Here is a 13,819-nt window from a genome sequence, read left to right as displayed (position 1 = left end):
AGTCCTAAACAACCTCCTAGACTCCCTACAGCTGCCTCCCCTCCATTTTTATATTCTTCCTTTGCAAATACTTATCCAATTCCTTTTTAAATTTTTTGCTACAACAGCCACTTGTGCTAAAGCATTGCATGTTCTAAATATCCGTGTGTGTGAAAACAATTCTAAATTTCTCTCTTCATACTTGTTAATTGCGAGTCTCTGTAATCTCTATCTAGTCATTAATCTTTTCTACATTAGATGCATAGTTACAAGATGGGGAGTAAAACATGCCTCAGTATGGTCACCCTTTGTTAGATTTCAAACATGCAACAGATTTTCAAAAAACAGTTCAATGCATTTTATTAAATTCAAAAAACACTACTAAAGAATGGATGGACAAAAGTTACACAGCATATTGCTATGGTTTATCAAAAACAGGTACACATAATTCATCACAAACTGAATATTCTGTTGATTTGTACAATACTTCATTGGTGACCTAATAGGGAACACATGGACATTTTTCTAACAGTTCACTTGATCCAAATAAGACTGTTTCAACACTGCTACAACTGTCAGGAACACATGCAGAAAAAACACTGCTTGTACCCTCAGCCTGTTGACTCGATATAAAAAAAGACATTTAAAAAAATGGCAGTATAAATACAGATTAAGTTTACATCACAATTAGATGAACGTCTTGAGGTAAAGATTCAGACAACATACAGAATAAGAGATTAGGGAAGTATACATCACTGTGCTTCTTAGATACACACATACAATCTATAACTAATATTTGTAAATAAGAAAACACGTTGAACAAATATATAATTTTCATAGCTTCAAAATATTGCAGGTTTTAAATAGTTAACAAGAAACAGTAATAATTATACATAATTTTTTCTACCAATACAATCTTTTCACAAAACTATTTCACAAGACTATCAATTCTCCTGTGCATTGGTTGCAACAATTAAATGTGATATTTTCATATCTGGTATATGGATGAAATCGTCCTATGCTCTTTTTATTAGAGAGAAATGAGGTTGGTGAAGGATCACTGAATGGTATATCTGCTGTTCCTTTACTGCACAGTGTAGGAGCCAACATCTTTAAAATCTGTAAATACAAGAAAGGGAATCTGAGCATTATAAAATGCAAGTCACCCAATGATGTTGCTTACTTCACATTCATTACTGCTCCAGTAATGCTTAGTTTACTCCAAAGGCTAAAGCACAAGAAAGTAACAACCACTAGAACTATTGGGTGCATGCAGAGGAAAAGCATACAATTAATAACTTGTTTCATTTATTTACAGATAACAAATATTTCTTTGGTCAAATTGTTTCATTGATTTAATTAACAGTTTTATGTGACTGAAAGAATGGACATATAACTGTATGAAGAACTTGACACAGCTAAAAACCATTTGTTTGGGAATATGTGAATTGTGTTTATATCGCTGCAGACAAGATTATGTAATTTACCTTTACATTGTAAGAATCCTGTCTAGTGTGATACCTGTATTGCACTTAACTGATGTATGTATCTATTATAACTCCATTGTTAAAAGCTGTGTGAAATGTTTTGCAATCTGCAAATTCACTGAAATGTTGGTTTTGACACTTGAGCTTTTGAGCTAGATCTTTGAAGAGCAGCTAAATAGGCCTCATTTATTTGTAGCTTTACTTTATCTTTTCCTAACTTATAACATTGTGCAAGACATAGTTGGGTTTAAAAACCAAGATGGACCCAATGGTAGGACCAGTAATAAGGTAGCCATTGCTTCAGTCATACATTTAATTTAAATTTAACAGTAAAGAGATGAAACAAATTAAAAATGTTTGCACATTAAGTAGCAGAGTCCAGTTCGACAGAGTACTGCTCTATAGAGTACTAAACTCAGAATTTGGTGAGTGAAGGAATTTCAAGGGTTTTAAGGGTCGACTTCTTTCTAAAATGTAGTTAAGCTATGCATTTGACTGGTTACCTGGTAATTACTGTCAACAGGGGCAGACACAGGTCTCTGGAATTTCTGCTACTATAAATACAGGAGGCTTTTGCTAATGCATGACCAACAACAAAGAGGGCAGGTATTGAGGTCCTACAGTCAGACTCTCAGGAACTAGGGAGGAAGTTAAAAAGTAGGACCTCGAAGGTAATCTCTGGATTACTCCTAGTGCCATGTGCCAGTGAGAGTAGAAATAGGAAGATAGGGAGAATCAATGCATGGCTAGAGGCATGGTGCAGGAGGAAGGGCTTCAGATTCTTGGGGCATTGGGACCAGTTCTGGGGCAGGAGGCACCTATTCAAGAGGGACGGGTCCACCTCAACAAGACTGCGACCAATGTCCTCACGGGAGGTTCACTTGTGTGGTTGGGGAGGGTTTAAACTAAATTGGCAGGGGGGTGGGCACCAGCATAACGAAGTAGCGTGGCGGCATACCACTGCAAGGTACAGTGAGAGCAGGTTCAGGAGGGCCACTGGATTGGACGTCACCAAAATCCAGGTCGCTGATTGGAGCATGGGCAGGTACAGCAGAAGCAACGAGGTCAGAGTGAAGGAGCGGCGAGAGATTGTAGAATGACATGATCGTGGCCCAGAAGAGGAGGGGGCCCAGGGGCAGCACGGGCTAGCCCACACTGCGATATGTGTGCGCACTAGGTCCGTGTAGGAGAGCTGGTCTCCAGTCGTCTTGGTTAATCCTTGCCACTGGACCAAGACCTAGCTTGGTCAAGCCCGTGTGGTGGCTGGTGTGCAACGACCACCAGTTTAAAAAATCCACGCACAGGCATCTTCCACCTTTCAATATGTAGTTCGCGACCTGGAATATCAGGTCCTTCATTGAAACACCTGTGAACTCATCCCTTTTTGGTGTGGAAGCAAGTCATCCTCGATACGAGGGACTGCCTAAGAAGGATAGAAGTAGAAAGGAGGATCAAGGTGCATAAAGGAATGAGAGTGTTGGACAGTACTAGAGAAGGAAGTAATACCATATTAGATAGGAGCAGACTAAGAAGGACTATGAGGAATACAAAGACAGGTTTAGAATGCATGTATGTAAACACAAATGGGGGATAAGGTTGGTGAGCTACAAGCACAATTAGCAGTGTGGGAATAACGAAAACATGGCTTAAAAATGGTGAGGACTGGCCGCTTAATATTCACAGATACAAAGGTGTTCAGAAAAGATAGGGAAGGAAAAAAAGAGAGGTGGGATGACAGCACTGATTAGGGAAGACGTTGTAGAGTTGGAAAGAGAGGATGTCCTTGAGGGGACAAGGATAGAGAAGCAAAAAGGGTATGATCACGTTATTGGGTGTATTCTATAGACCTCTAAAAGAGAGAGGAAAAGAGCGAGCGAGGAAAAGAGCGAGCGAGAGAGAGAGATCTGCAGGGAAACCAGACGTGCAATAACTATAGAGTGGTGATATTGGGGGGCTTTAATTACCCAATTATCGATTGGGATAATGTTAGAGTCGGGTAAAGGGAAAGGAGGAGGAGGAATTTTTCAAATGCGTTCAGGAGCACTTCCTTGACCAGTATGTTCTCGGCCCAACTAGAAAGGATGCATTGCTGAACCTTGTGCGGGGCAATGAGGTGGGCCAAGTGTCTGTGGGAGAACACTTGGTTAAGAGTGATCATCGTATCATATGGTTTAGATTAGTAATGGAGAAAAGCAAGGAACAATCTAAAGTGTAACTTCTAAATTGGAAGAGGACTAACTTCAAATAGGATGAGAGGGGATCTAACCAGGGTAAAATGGAACCAAAGATTGACAGGAAAAACTAACGGAACAATGAGTGATCTTTAAGGAGGAGATGTTTCAGGTACAGGCTAGGTACATTCCAACAAGAGGGAAAGTCAAGGGAACCAAAGTCATAGTTCCTTGGATGACGAGGGAGAGAGAGAATATGATGAAACAAAAAAGAGAGGGTGTATGATGCATGTCAGGTGAATTCTTCAAGTGAGAACCAGGCTAAATACAATAAATTGAGAGGGGAAGTGCAGAGAAAAATAAGACTGGCAAAGAGAGAACGAGAATAGAATGGCCATTAACATAAAAGGGATCCCAAAAATCTTCCACCGGCATGTAAATAATAAGCGGGTAGTAAGAGGTGGGGTGAGGGCTATTAGGGATAATGAAGGTGATATATGCTTAGAGGCGCAGGGCAAGGCTAAAATACTTAATGAGTACTTTGTATTGGTGTTTACTAAGAGGATGCTGACAAAAAAGTCAGGAGCGGAGATGATGGAGGTAATGGATTGGGTGAAAATTGATATGCAGGATGCACTAGGAAGGCTGGATATGCTTAAAAATGGATAAGTCGCCTGGTCCGGATGGCTTGCATCCCAGGTTGCTAAGGGAAGTGGGAGTGGAGATAGCGGAAGAGTTTGCCATAATCATCCAATCCTACCTAGATGCGGGGGGAGGTGCCAGAGGATTGGAAAGTGGCAAATGTGACACCCTTGTTCAAGAAAGGGTGCAAGGACAATCCTAGTAACTACAGGTCAGTCAGTTTAGCACCAGTGGTGGGCAAGGTTTTAGAAACAATAATCAAGGAAAAAATTAACAGGCGCTTGGAGAGGTTTAAGCTAATTAAGGAGAGCCAGCGTGGATTTGTAAAAAGGCAGATCGTGTTTGACTAATCAAATTTAATTTTTTAATAAAGTAACAGACGGTTGATGAAGGGAATGCAGTGGATGTTGTCTATGTGGATTTTAAGAAAACATTTGGCAAAGTAACACATTAAAGGCTGGTTAACAAAATTGAGGCTCATGGAATAGGAGGATCAGTGTCAGCTTGAATACGACATTGACTCAAGGAGAGAAAACAGCTAGTCGTGGTAAATGATTCTTTTTCAGACTGGAGGATAGTAGACAGGGGTGTTCCTCAAGGGCCAGTGCTAGGACCACTGCTTTTATTTTAATATATACGATACCAAACTTGGAGGTGTGGCTAACAGTGAGGATGATGCCAATCGACTGCAACAGGACATAGATAGACTAGCAGAATGGGCAGACAAGTGGCAGATGAAATTTGTGAGGTGGTGCATTTTGGCAGAAGGGATAGGGAGAGGCAATATAGACAATGGCACAGTTCTAGAGAGTACAGAAACAGAGGGACCTTGGGGTTCATGTGTATAGATCTTTGAAGGTGGCAGGACAATTGAGAGTGGTTAGCAAAGCATATGGGATCTTGAGCTTCATAAATAGAAGTATTGAGTACAAAAGCAGTGAAGTTATGCTGAACCTTTATAAAGCTCTGGTTAGGCCACAACTAGAGTATTGCGTCCAGTTCTGGTCACCACACTTTAGGAGGGATGTGGAGGTCCTCGAGGGGGTGCAGAGGAGATTTATTAGAATGGTTCCAGGGATGAGGGATCTTAGCTACAAGGTTAGGTTGAAGAAGCTGACGTTGTTCTTCTTGGAGCAAAGGAGGTTGAGGGGAGATTTGAAAAGAGGTGTTCAAGATTATGACGGGTTTGGATAAGGTAGATAGAGAAAGACTGTTCCTATAGGACAAAAAGAGGTTCTGCTGAGGGAGTATGAGCAGCTAGGGGCCAAATTAAAAACAGACCACAAAAGGTAATAATCTCTGGATTACTACCTGAGCCACAAGCAAATGTGCATAGGGTAAATAAGATCAGAGTTACACATGTGGCTCAAAGACTGGTGTGGGAGAAATGGGTTTTGGTTCGTGGGACACTGGCACCATGGTCTTACTGGGGTAAGAGGGAGCTGTTCCGTTGCGACGGGCTCCACTTGGACCGTGCTGGGACTAGGGTCCTGGTGAATCAAATAACTAGGGCTGTAGAGAGGGCTTTAAACTAATTAGTGGTGGGAGGATTCAGGTAAGCGAAAATTTAAAAAGTCAAAGGATAAGGAGAAGGCAATAGATGAGGGTAGCACTGGGGCAAATGAAAACCAGAGTGTGCCAGGAAGGGACAGAATGTATAAACATAAAGGTGAATCAGAAAGTGGGGTCAAAGCAGGAAAAAATGGTAAAAAAACAAATTTAAAAGCTCTTTATCTGTGCACGTAGCATTCGTAACAAAATCGATGAGTTGAAGGCACAAATTGATACAAATGGGTATGATCTGATAGCCATTACAGGGACATGGTTGTAAGGTGACCAGGACTGGGAACTAAATATTCAGGGGTATTTGACAATTCGGAAGGACAGACAGAAAGGAAAAGGAGGTGGGGTAGCACTGTTAATAAAGGACAAGATCAGTGTGTTAGTGAGAAACAATATTGGCTCAGAAGATCAAGATGTTGAATCAGTTTGGGTGGAGATAAAGAATAATAAGAGGAAAAAGTTGCTGGTGGGCATAGTCTATAGGCCCCCTAACAGTAGCTATACTGTTGGACTGAGTATAAATCAAGACATAATGGAAGCTTATAAAAAAAAGGAACGGCAATAATCGTGGGTGATTTTAACCTTCATATTGATTGGACAAAGCAAATTGGCCAGGGTAGCCTTGAGGAAGAGTTCATAGAGTGTATCTGGGATAGTTTCCTTGAACAGTACATTGCGGAAACAACCAGGGAGCAGGCTATCTTAGATCTGGTACTGTGTAATGAGACAGGATTAATAAATGATCTCGTAGTAAAGGATCCTCTAGGAATGAGTGACCATAGCATGGTTGAATTTCAAATTTCAGTTGGGGGGGGGTGAAAAAGTTGGTTCTCAAACCAGCGTCCCAAGCTTAAATAAAGGAGACTACAAAAGTATAAGGGTAGAGTTGGCTAAAGTGGACTGGGAAAATAGATTGAAGTATGGGACGATTGATGAGCAGTGGCAGACATTTAAGGAGATATTTCATAACTCAACAAAAATATATCCCAATGAGAAGGAAAGACTGTAAGACAAGGGATAACCATCCGTGGTTGACTAAGGAAATAAGGGATGGTATCAAATTGAAAACAAGAGCATACAATGTGGCCAAGACTAGTGGGAGGCCAGAGGATTGGGAAACTTTTATAAGCCAACAAAGAACGACTAAGAAAATAATACAGAGAGGGAAGATAGATTATGAAAGTAAACTAGCACGACATAAAAACAGATAGTAAGAGTTTCTACAGGTACATAAAAAGGAAACGAGTGGCTAAAGTAAATGTTGGTCCCCTAGAGGATGAGACTGGGCAATTAATAATGGAGAACAGGGAAATGGCAGAGACTTTGAACAAATATTTTGTATCAATCTTCACGGAAGACACTAAAAACATCCCCATAGTGGATAATCAAGGGGCTATAGGGAGGGAGGAATGAACTAAATACAATCACTATCATTAAATGAAGAAGTACTCGGTAAAATAATGGGACTAAAGGCAGACAAGTCCCCTGATGGCTTACATCCTAGGGTCTTAAAAGACATGGCTGCAGAGATAATGGATGTATTGGTTGTAATCTACCAAAATTCCCTGGATTCTGGGGTGGTCTCAGCGGATTGGAAAACCGCAAATGTAACGCCCCTATTTAAAAAAAGGAGGCAGACAAAAAGCAGGAAACTATAGGCCAGTTAGCCTAACATCTGTCATTGGAAAAATGCGAGAGTCCATTATTAAGGAAGCAGTAGCGGGATATTTGGAAAAGCATAATTCAATCAAGCAGAGTCAGCATGGTTTTATGAAAGGGAAATCACGTTTGACAAATTTGCTGGAGTCCTTTGAGGATGTAATGAGCAGGATGGATAAGGGGGAACCAGTGGATGTGGTGTATTTGGATTTCCAGAAGGCATTCGATAAGGTGCCACATAAAAGGTTACTGCACAAGATAAATGTTAACGGGGCTGGGATAATATATTAGCATGGATAGAGGATTGGTTAACTAACAGAAAATAAATAGAGAGTCAGGATAAATGGGGCATTTTCTGGCTGGCAAACAGTGACTAGTGGGATGCCGCAGGGATTGGTGATGGGTCCACAACTATTTACAATTTATATTAATGACTTGGATGAAGGGACCGAGCGTAATGTAGCCAAGTTTGCTGATGATACAAAGATAGGTGGGAAAGCAAATTGTGAGGACTCAAAAAATTTGCAAAGGGATATAGACAGACTAAGCGAGTGGGCAAAATTTGGCAGATGGAGTATAATGTGGGAAAATGTGAGGTTATCCACTTTGGCAGAAATAATAGAAAAGCAAATTATAATTTAAATGGAGAAAAATTGCAAAATACAAAAGGGACCTGGGGGGTCCTTTTGCATAAAACACAAAAAATTAGTATGTAGGTACAACAAGTAATCAGGAAGGCAAATGGAACGTTGGTCTTTATTGCAAGGGGGATAGAGTATAAAAGCAGAGTCCTGCTATAACTGTACAGGGTATTGGTGAGGCCACACCTGGTGTACTGCGTACAGTTTTGGTCTCTGTATTTAAAGAAGGATATACTTGCATTGGAGGCTGTTCAGACAAGGTTCACTAGGTTGATTCCGGAGATGAGGGAAATGACTTCTGAAGATACATTGAGTAGATTGGGCTTATAGACATTGGAGTTCAGAAGAATGAGAGGTGATCTTATCGAAGCATACAAGATAAGGCGGGTGCAAAGAGGATATTTCCACTCATAGGGAAAACCAAAACTAGGGGACAATCTCAGAATAAGGGGCCACTCATTTAAAACGGAGATGAGGAGGAATCTCTTCTCTGAGGCTTGTAAATCTATGGAATTCTCTGGCCCAGAGAGCTGTGGAGACTGGGTCAGTGAATATATTTAAGGCAGAAATAGACAGATTTTTGAGCGATAAGGGAATAATAGGTTATGAATTTGGGCCATCATCCCTTTTGTCTCTCTAATCTCTCCTGTCTTCCAACCTGTCACAGACCTTCCCTTTTGTTCTTTCTTCCCCTCTCCCTTTCAGTGCTCGTTAAGAATCTGTTCTTTACGAACACTCTCCAGTTGTGATGAAGGGTCATTGACCTGAAACGTTAACTCTGCTTTCTCTCCACAGATGTTTCCTGACCTGCTGAGATTTCCACATTTTTCTGTTTTTATTCCACATTCCAGATCCGCAGTATTTTGCTTTTGTAAAAGGGTTATGCGGAGCGGGCAGGGAAGTGGAGCTGAGTCCATGATCAGATCAGCCATGATCTTATTAAATGGCAGAGCAGGCTCGAGGGGCCAGGTGGCCTACTGCTGCTCCTATTTCTTATGTTCTGATTAGTTGATGGCACAAGGACGAGAGGACATAGATTTAAGGTTTTGGGCAACAGATATAGGGGGACGTGAGGAAGACTTTTTTTATGCAGCGAGTGGTAATGACCTGGAATTCGATGCCGACAAAGGTGGTGGAAGTGGAGACGATCAATGATTTCAAAAGGAAATGGGATAGGCACTTGAGGGAAATAAGCTTGCAGGGCTACGGGGATAGAACAGGGGAATGGGATTGAATTGTTCTACAGAGAGCCGGCATGGACTCGATGGACCGAACGAACTCCTTCTGTGCTGTAATGACTATGACTATTAACAGATATTTTGTCAAATGGAGCAGAAACGTTCCTTAAATAACTGGCTTGACATTCTATTTTGCCTGAAAACCCAGTATGGCGACACTAGTCTTTAATATGTTACATTCCACATATTTGACAGAACAAGATTCCCAAATTAGGTCACCATTATGCTGTTGATTAATTGGGTATATTTCCTTCTATTTATCAAATGAGAGTATAAAGCAGGGTTTCTCCATTTTATAATCATCCTGACTTTTTCCACCAATATTAATAAACGGAGGAAAATACACCCATATTTCCATTGGGAACATTGGTGCTGTCAGTACCCATTCTTTTGGTGATAAATATGTTGATGTCAATTTTTGGTAGAAGTACCAGAAGAGCTCACCACCATTCTGTTATGATGGTGTCGTTGTAAGCCACACAATGAAGAGGCCCTGTTTGAGGATAAATGAAAATTCAAACAAGACGGGACGAAAAGCTGCTGCCATTCGGACACAAAACTTTTTTCCATTATAAAGTGGTTCTTACAAAGGTTAATTGACCTATTATAGACTTATGATCTTTGTATGTACATTTATATATGAGTCTTTTGGTATTTGCTAAGTTTTTGTGCTTCATATTACTATTTAATTGTAAATACATATTAATTCATTTAATCCATAAACCTATGCCATTTCAAATAGAATTAGGTAGTTTGAATGGGATGTTAAATCCAGTAAGTAATGAAGTAAGTCTTAATTATTCAATTATATACCTCTCCAAAGAAAAGGTATGTGCAGATTGGATAGATTATCGAATTTGAGAGTCACAAAATTGATGGGGGAAACCCAAATTCATTCACCCATTTGATTGATAAGTGATTGTCAAAGCAAAACAGTTGAACTTAAATAACTATTTCTAAAAGGAACAAAATACTGTCCCAATTTTTCAACATATAAATTAAGTGACAAATGAGAGATGATAGAGCATAAACCACTGCTACAGCACAAGATGCTTATTTGGATGGCCACTGCCTATTCTATATCCACCATTTCAAAAGCATGGACACAACTAAACAGGAAACAATAAAGAATCAAGCAAAAAAAAATTTCCACCACTCAATTACTCGGAACATTCAATAAGAACTTGCATTTCTACAGTGCCTTTTACATAGAAATTGAGATATTTGGACAGTAAGGGAATCAAGTGATAATGAAATAGAGCGGGAAAGTAGGGTAGAGGTAGATGAACAGCCATGATCTTATTGAATGGTGGAGCAAGCTCAAGGGGCCATATGGCCTACTCCTGCTCCTATTTCTTATGTACTTATCTTAAAAAGGAAGTACGTACAGAAGCGTAGTCAGTCAAAAATGAAGACTGAGCCAAAGGAGATATTAGTACAGATAACTAAAATCTTGGTCAAAATGGGTTTTAAGGTTGCTCTTAAAAGGAGGAAAGGGAGGGGGAGGTGTAACAGTTTAGAGTGGGAATGGCAAAGTGTAGGGCCCAGACAGCTGAAGGCATTGCTGCCAATGGTAGAGCGAAGAGAGAGGCCAGAGTCAGAGGAACAAAATATTCTTGGAGGGTTGTAGAGCTGGAGGAGGTTAGAGAGATAAGGACGGGCAAGGCTATAAGGGATTTAAACATAAAGGTTAGGTGCTGGGGGAACTGAGAGCCAATGTAGATCAGCGAGCACAAGGGTCATGAGCGACAGAGGCTTAGTGTGGGATAGGATGTGGGCAGCAAGGTTTTGGATGAGCTGGTTTAGGGAGGGTGGATGTTAGAAGGCAATCAGGAGAACATTGCAATAGTTGAGTCTGGAAGTGACAGAGGCATTGATGAGACGTTCAGCAGCAGATGGGATGAGGAAAGGGCAAAGGTAGGCAATGTTAGAGGTGGAAGTAGGTGGTCTTTGTGATATGGAGTTTGTGGCAGGAGCAGAAAATAATGATCGGTTTTTCCAATAGATTAAGTGGAGGAAATTGCAGCAATTCCAGGACTGAGTGTTGAACAAGCAGTCTGAAAACACAGATGCAGTGGAGAGGTTAAGAGAGGTTGTGGAGATGTAGAGCTGGGCGTCATCAGTATATATGTGGAAGCTGACCCTATATTTTCAGATGATGCTGCCAAGTGTAACTGTGTAGATGAGGAAGAGGAGGGGCCAAGGATAGATCCTTGGAAGACTCCAAATGTAATGGTTTGGGGTGGGGAAAAAAAAAAACATTGCTGGAGATGCTCTGGCTACGATTGGATAGTGAGTGAAACCAAATGAAAGCAGTCCCACTGAGCTGAACAACGGAAGAGTGATTGCCTGCATCAACGTCTGCAGAAAGGTCGAGAAGGGACAGTGCATCACCAAGAATGTCATTTATGACTTTGATTATAGTCGTTTTAGTGCTGTGGCATGGGTGGAAACCTGATTGGAGAGCTTCAAACATGGGGTTGTAGGAAAGATGGGCAGGGATTTTGGAGGAGACAACATGTTCAAAGACTTAGGAGGAGAGGAAAGGGAGCTTGGAGATGTAGTCTGTAAGGACAGAGGGGATAAGGGTGTTTTTTTGAGGAGGTGGTGATGACAGATTTGAAAGGGGTGGAGTGGGCTGGCGACAGTACTTGAGAAGAGGGAACCATTTACAATGTGTTAACTAGCATGGGATCCATGAGGTGGTTCTCATGGACAAGATAAATTTGGAGAGGGCACAAGGGGAGACAGGGCAAGAAACTAGAGAAGGATGTGTGTTTAGGGCTAGGACAAGGAGGGCCTTAGGGGAGGTTTAGTTTGGTGGACAAGCAAAAGGGGGATGTGGGGACCCGAAGGCAAGTCAGTTGAGAGTTTGAAAGTGCATTTATTGCATACATTACTAAAGACCACTCATCAACTTTTTATATTAAGTTTAGTGAAAATCAAAAGTTTTTTTTTTAAAAGTTAGTGAGTAGGAGTCCAACTTCTTACAGCATGAAGGTAAATAGCATGCAACATTTTGAAAGGAAACTAGTAGTTTAAAATCTGATGAAGTATTAAGTTAAAATCAATATTTTTGCATGTGCATTCATCTTCAGGCACACATCAAGCACCAGACTCTCTCAGCAGTGTTTGTACTCTTGTGAAACCATCTCCTTCCAAAATCATACTGTACCGTTTCAGCCATTTTTTCAGCAGGTGTGTTGCAGAATTCAACTTGTTGGTTAGTCTTTTGTGCATTACTTATACTCAGTTTTCCAAGAAGGTGAGAATTAACTGCCTCTGCTAACTTAAGATTGACAGAAGCAAGCTCTGCAGTGGTGTGTGGTTGTGAACTAGGGTAGTAGGTTTGTTGCCGGCCCCACTGCAGGGACATCAATAGCTCCTCGAGGAATCTGTGAAGTACAATGAAAATGGATGATTTGATAGCTGTGTAGAACTAACCTGTCCAAGTTGGACACTTTATTCTAGGTAATTGCAAATGACAGTACAAAAATCTGCTCTTCTTGGAAGGGCACCTGATTATTACACGAGGATGATTGCAGTTATCAAAGTCTACTACTATTTATGAAATCTTTAGAGATTGTAAATCAGCTTCAAGTATTATAAGCCTTCATTACTTAAACATAATTGTAATCCAAGCTCAGTTTCCTCCAGGATTAACTTTCCTAATCAAATAGTGCTTATCAGGGTTTAACTTCATGGCCCAGATTTTGTGGCAAGAATAACGGTGAGGCTTACAGAGCTGAACTTCCAGCATCCGCACACGCACAATTAATTAAACACGGAAATCAGGAAGTTGCTGTCCGAGTTGCCCTGCTCCTCCACAAGCTTTAATGCACTGGTACTTCACTGAGAAACTTGGCATTCAAACACATGAAGGGTGTGAAGTTGCAATTCTTATCCACTAAACACACCAGAAAAAGTTAGGGCTTGTCCATTCAAGTGCAAGTGAATTTTATACGGCATAAGAAGTTTTAATTCTTGCCAGACAACCTCTCTGGCACTGAAAATTAACTTTTACAATTCGGAGAGTCTCATTCCTTCGGATTTTACTTATTGTTTGAGATAATAAAATAATTAAACATTAATACTTTTTCTTTCTCAAGCCCATCTTTCATTCCATTTCCATCACTTTTTGTAAATGATTTTACATAATTATAGATTATTAAATATTTTAAACTTGCACTTCCTGGCTCAGACTCCTCATGTCTCAGTAAGGATTCTTCAATCCGATTGGTTGTTTGCTCTGTTCACACAGGTCCAAGAACCCCTGTAGAGTGCGCTGCGCTACTTTGACTGTCTAATAACTGAAAATCGCAGTGTAAAAGTCCACAGAAATTCTGTGGGCAATTGTAAGCATAATGAATGACTAGCGACGTTCATTTGCCATATGTTTTTAAGAGCTTAAAGTTTTAAACGGGAACTAAAATAGAGTT

General features: G+C 40.6%; 1 protein-coding gene across 3 annotated transcripts in view; it reads right to left on the bottom strand.

Moving 5' to 3' along the window:
* Positions 1-340: 340 nt before the first annotated feature.
* blzf1 (basic leucine zipper nuclear factor 1) overlaps positions 341-13,819 on the bottom strand; it is a 28,914-nt gene continuing 15,435 nt past the window's right edge. For all 3 annotated transcript variants that reach the window (XM_070892934.1, XM_070892936.1, XM_070892935.1), the window contains 2 exons: positions 12,556-12,775; positions 341-1,098 (listed from right to left, as the gene is read on the bottom strand). In XM_070892934.1, the coding sequence (XP_070749035.1) occupies positions 913-1,098; positions 12,556-12,775 (406 nt within the window). In that variant the 3' untranslated portion in view covers positions 341-912. The remainder of the gene's footprint in view (positions 1,099-12,555; positions 12,776-13,819) is intronic.

Source organism: Pristiophorus japonicus, chromosome 11, assembly GCF_044704955.1.
Source record: "Pristiophorus japonicus isolate sPriJap1 chromosome 11, sPriJap1.hap1, whole genome shotgun sequence".
NCBI classification, from domain to species: Eukaryota; Metazoa; Chordata; class Chondrichthyes; family Pristiophoridae; genus Pristiophorus; species Pristiophorus japonicus.
Note: the sequence above shows the minus strand (reverse complement) of the source record. Positions and strands in the feature narration are given on the sequence as shown.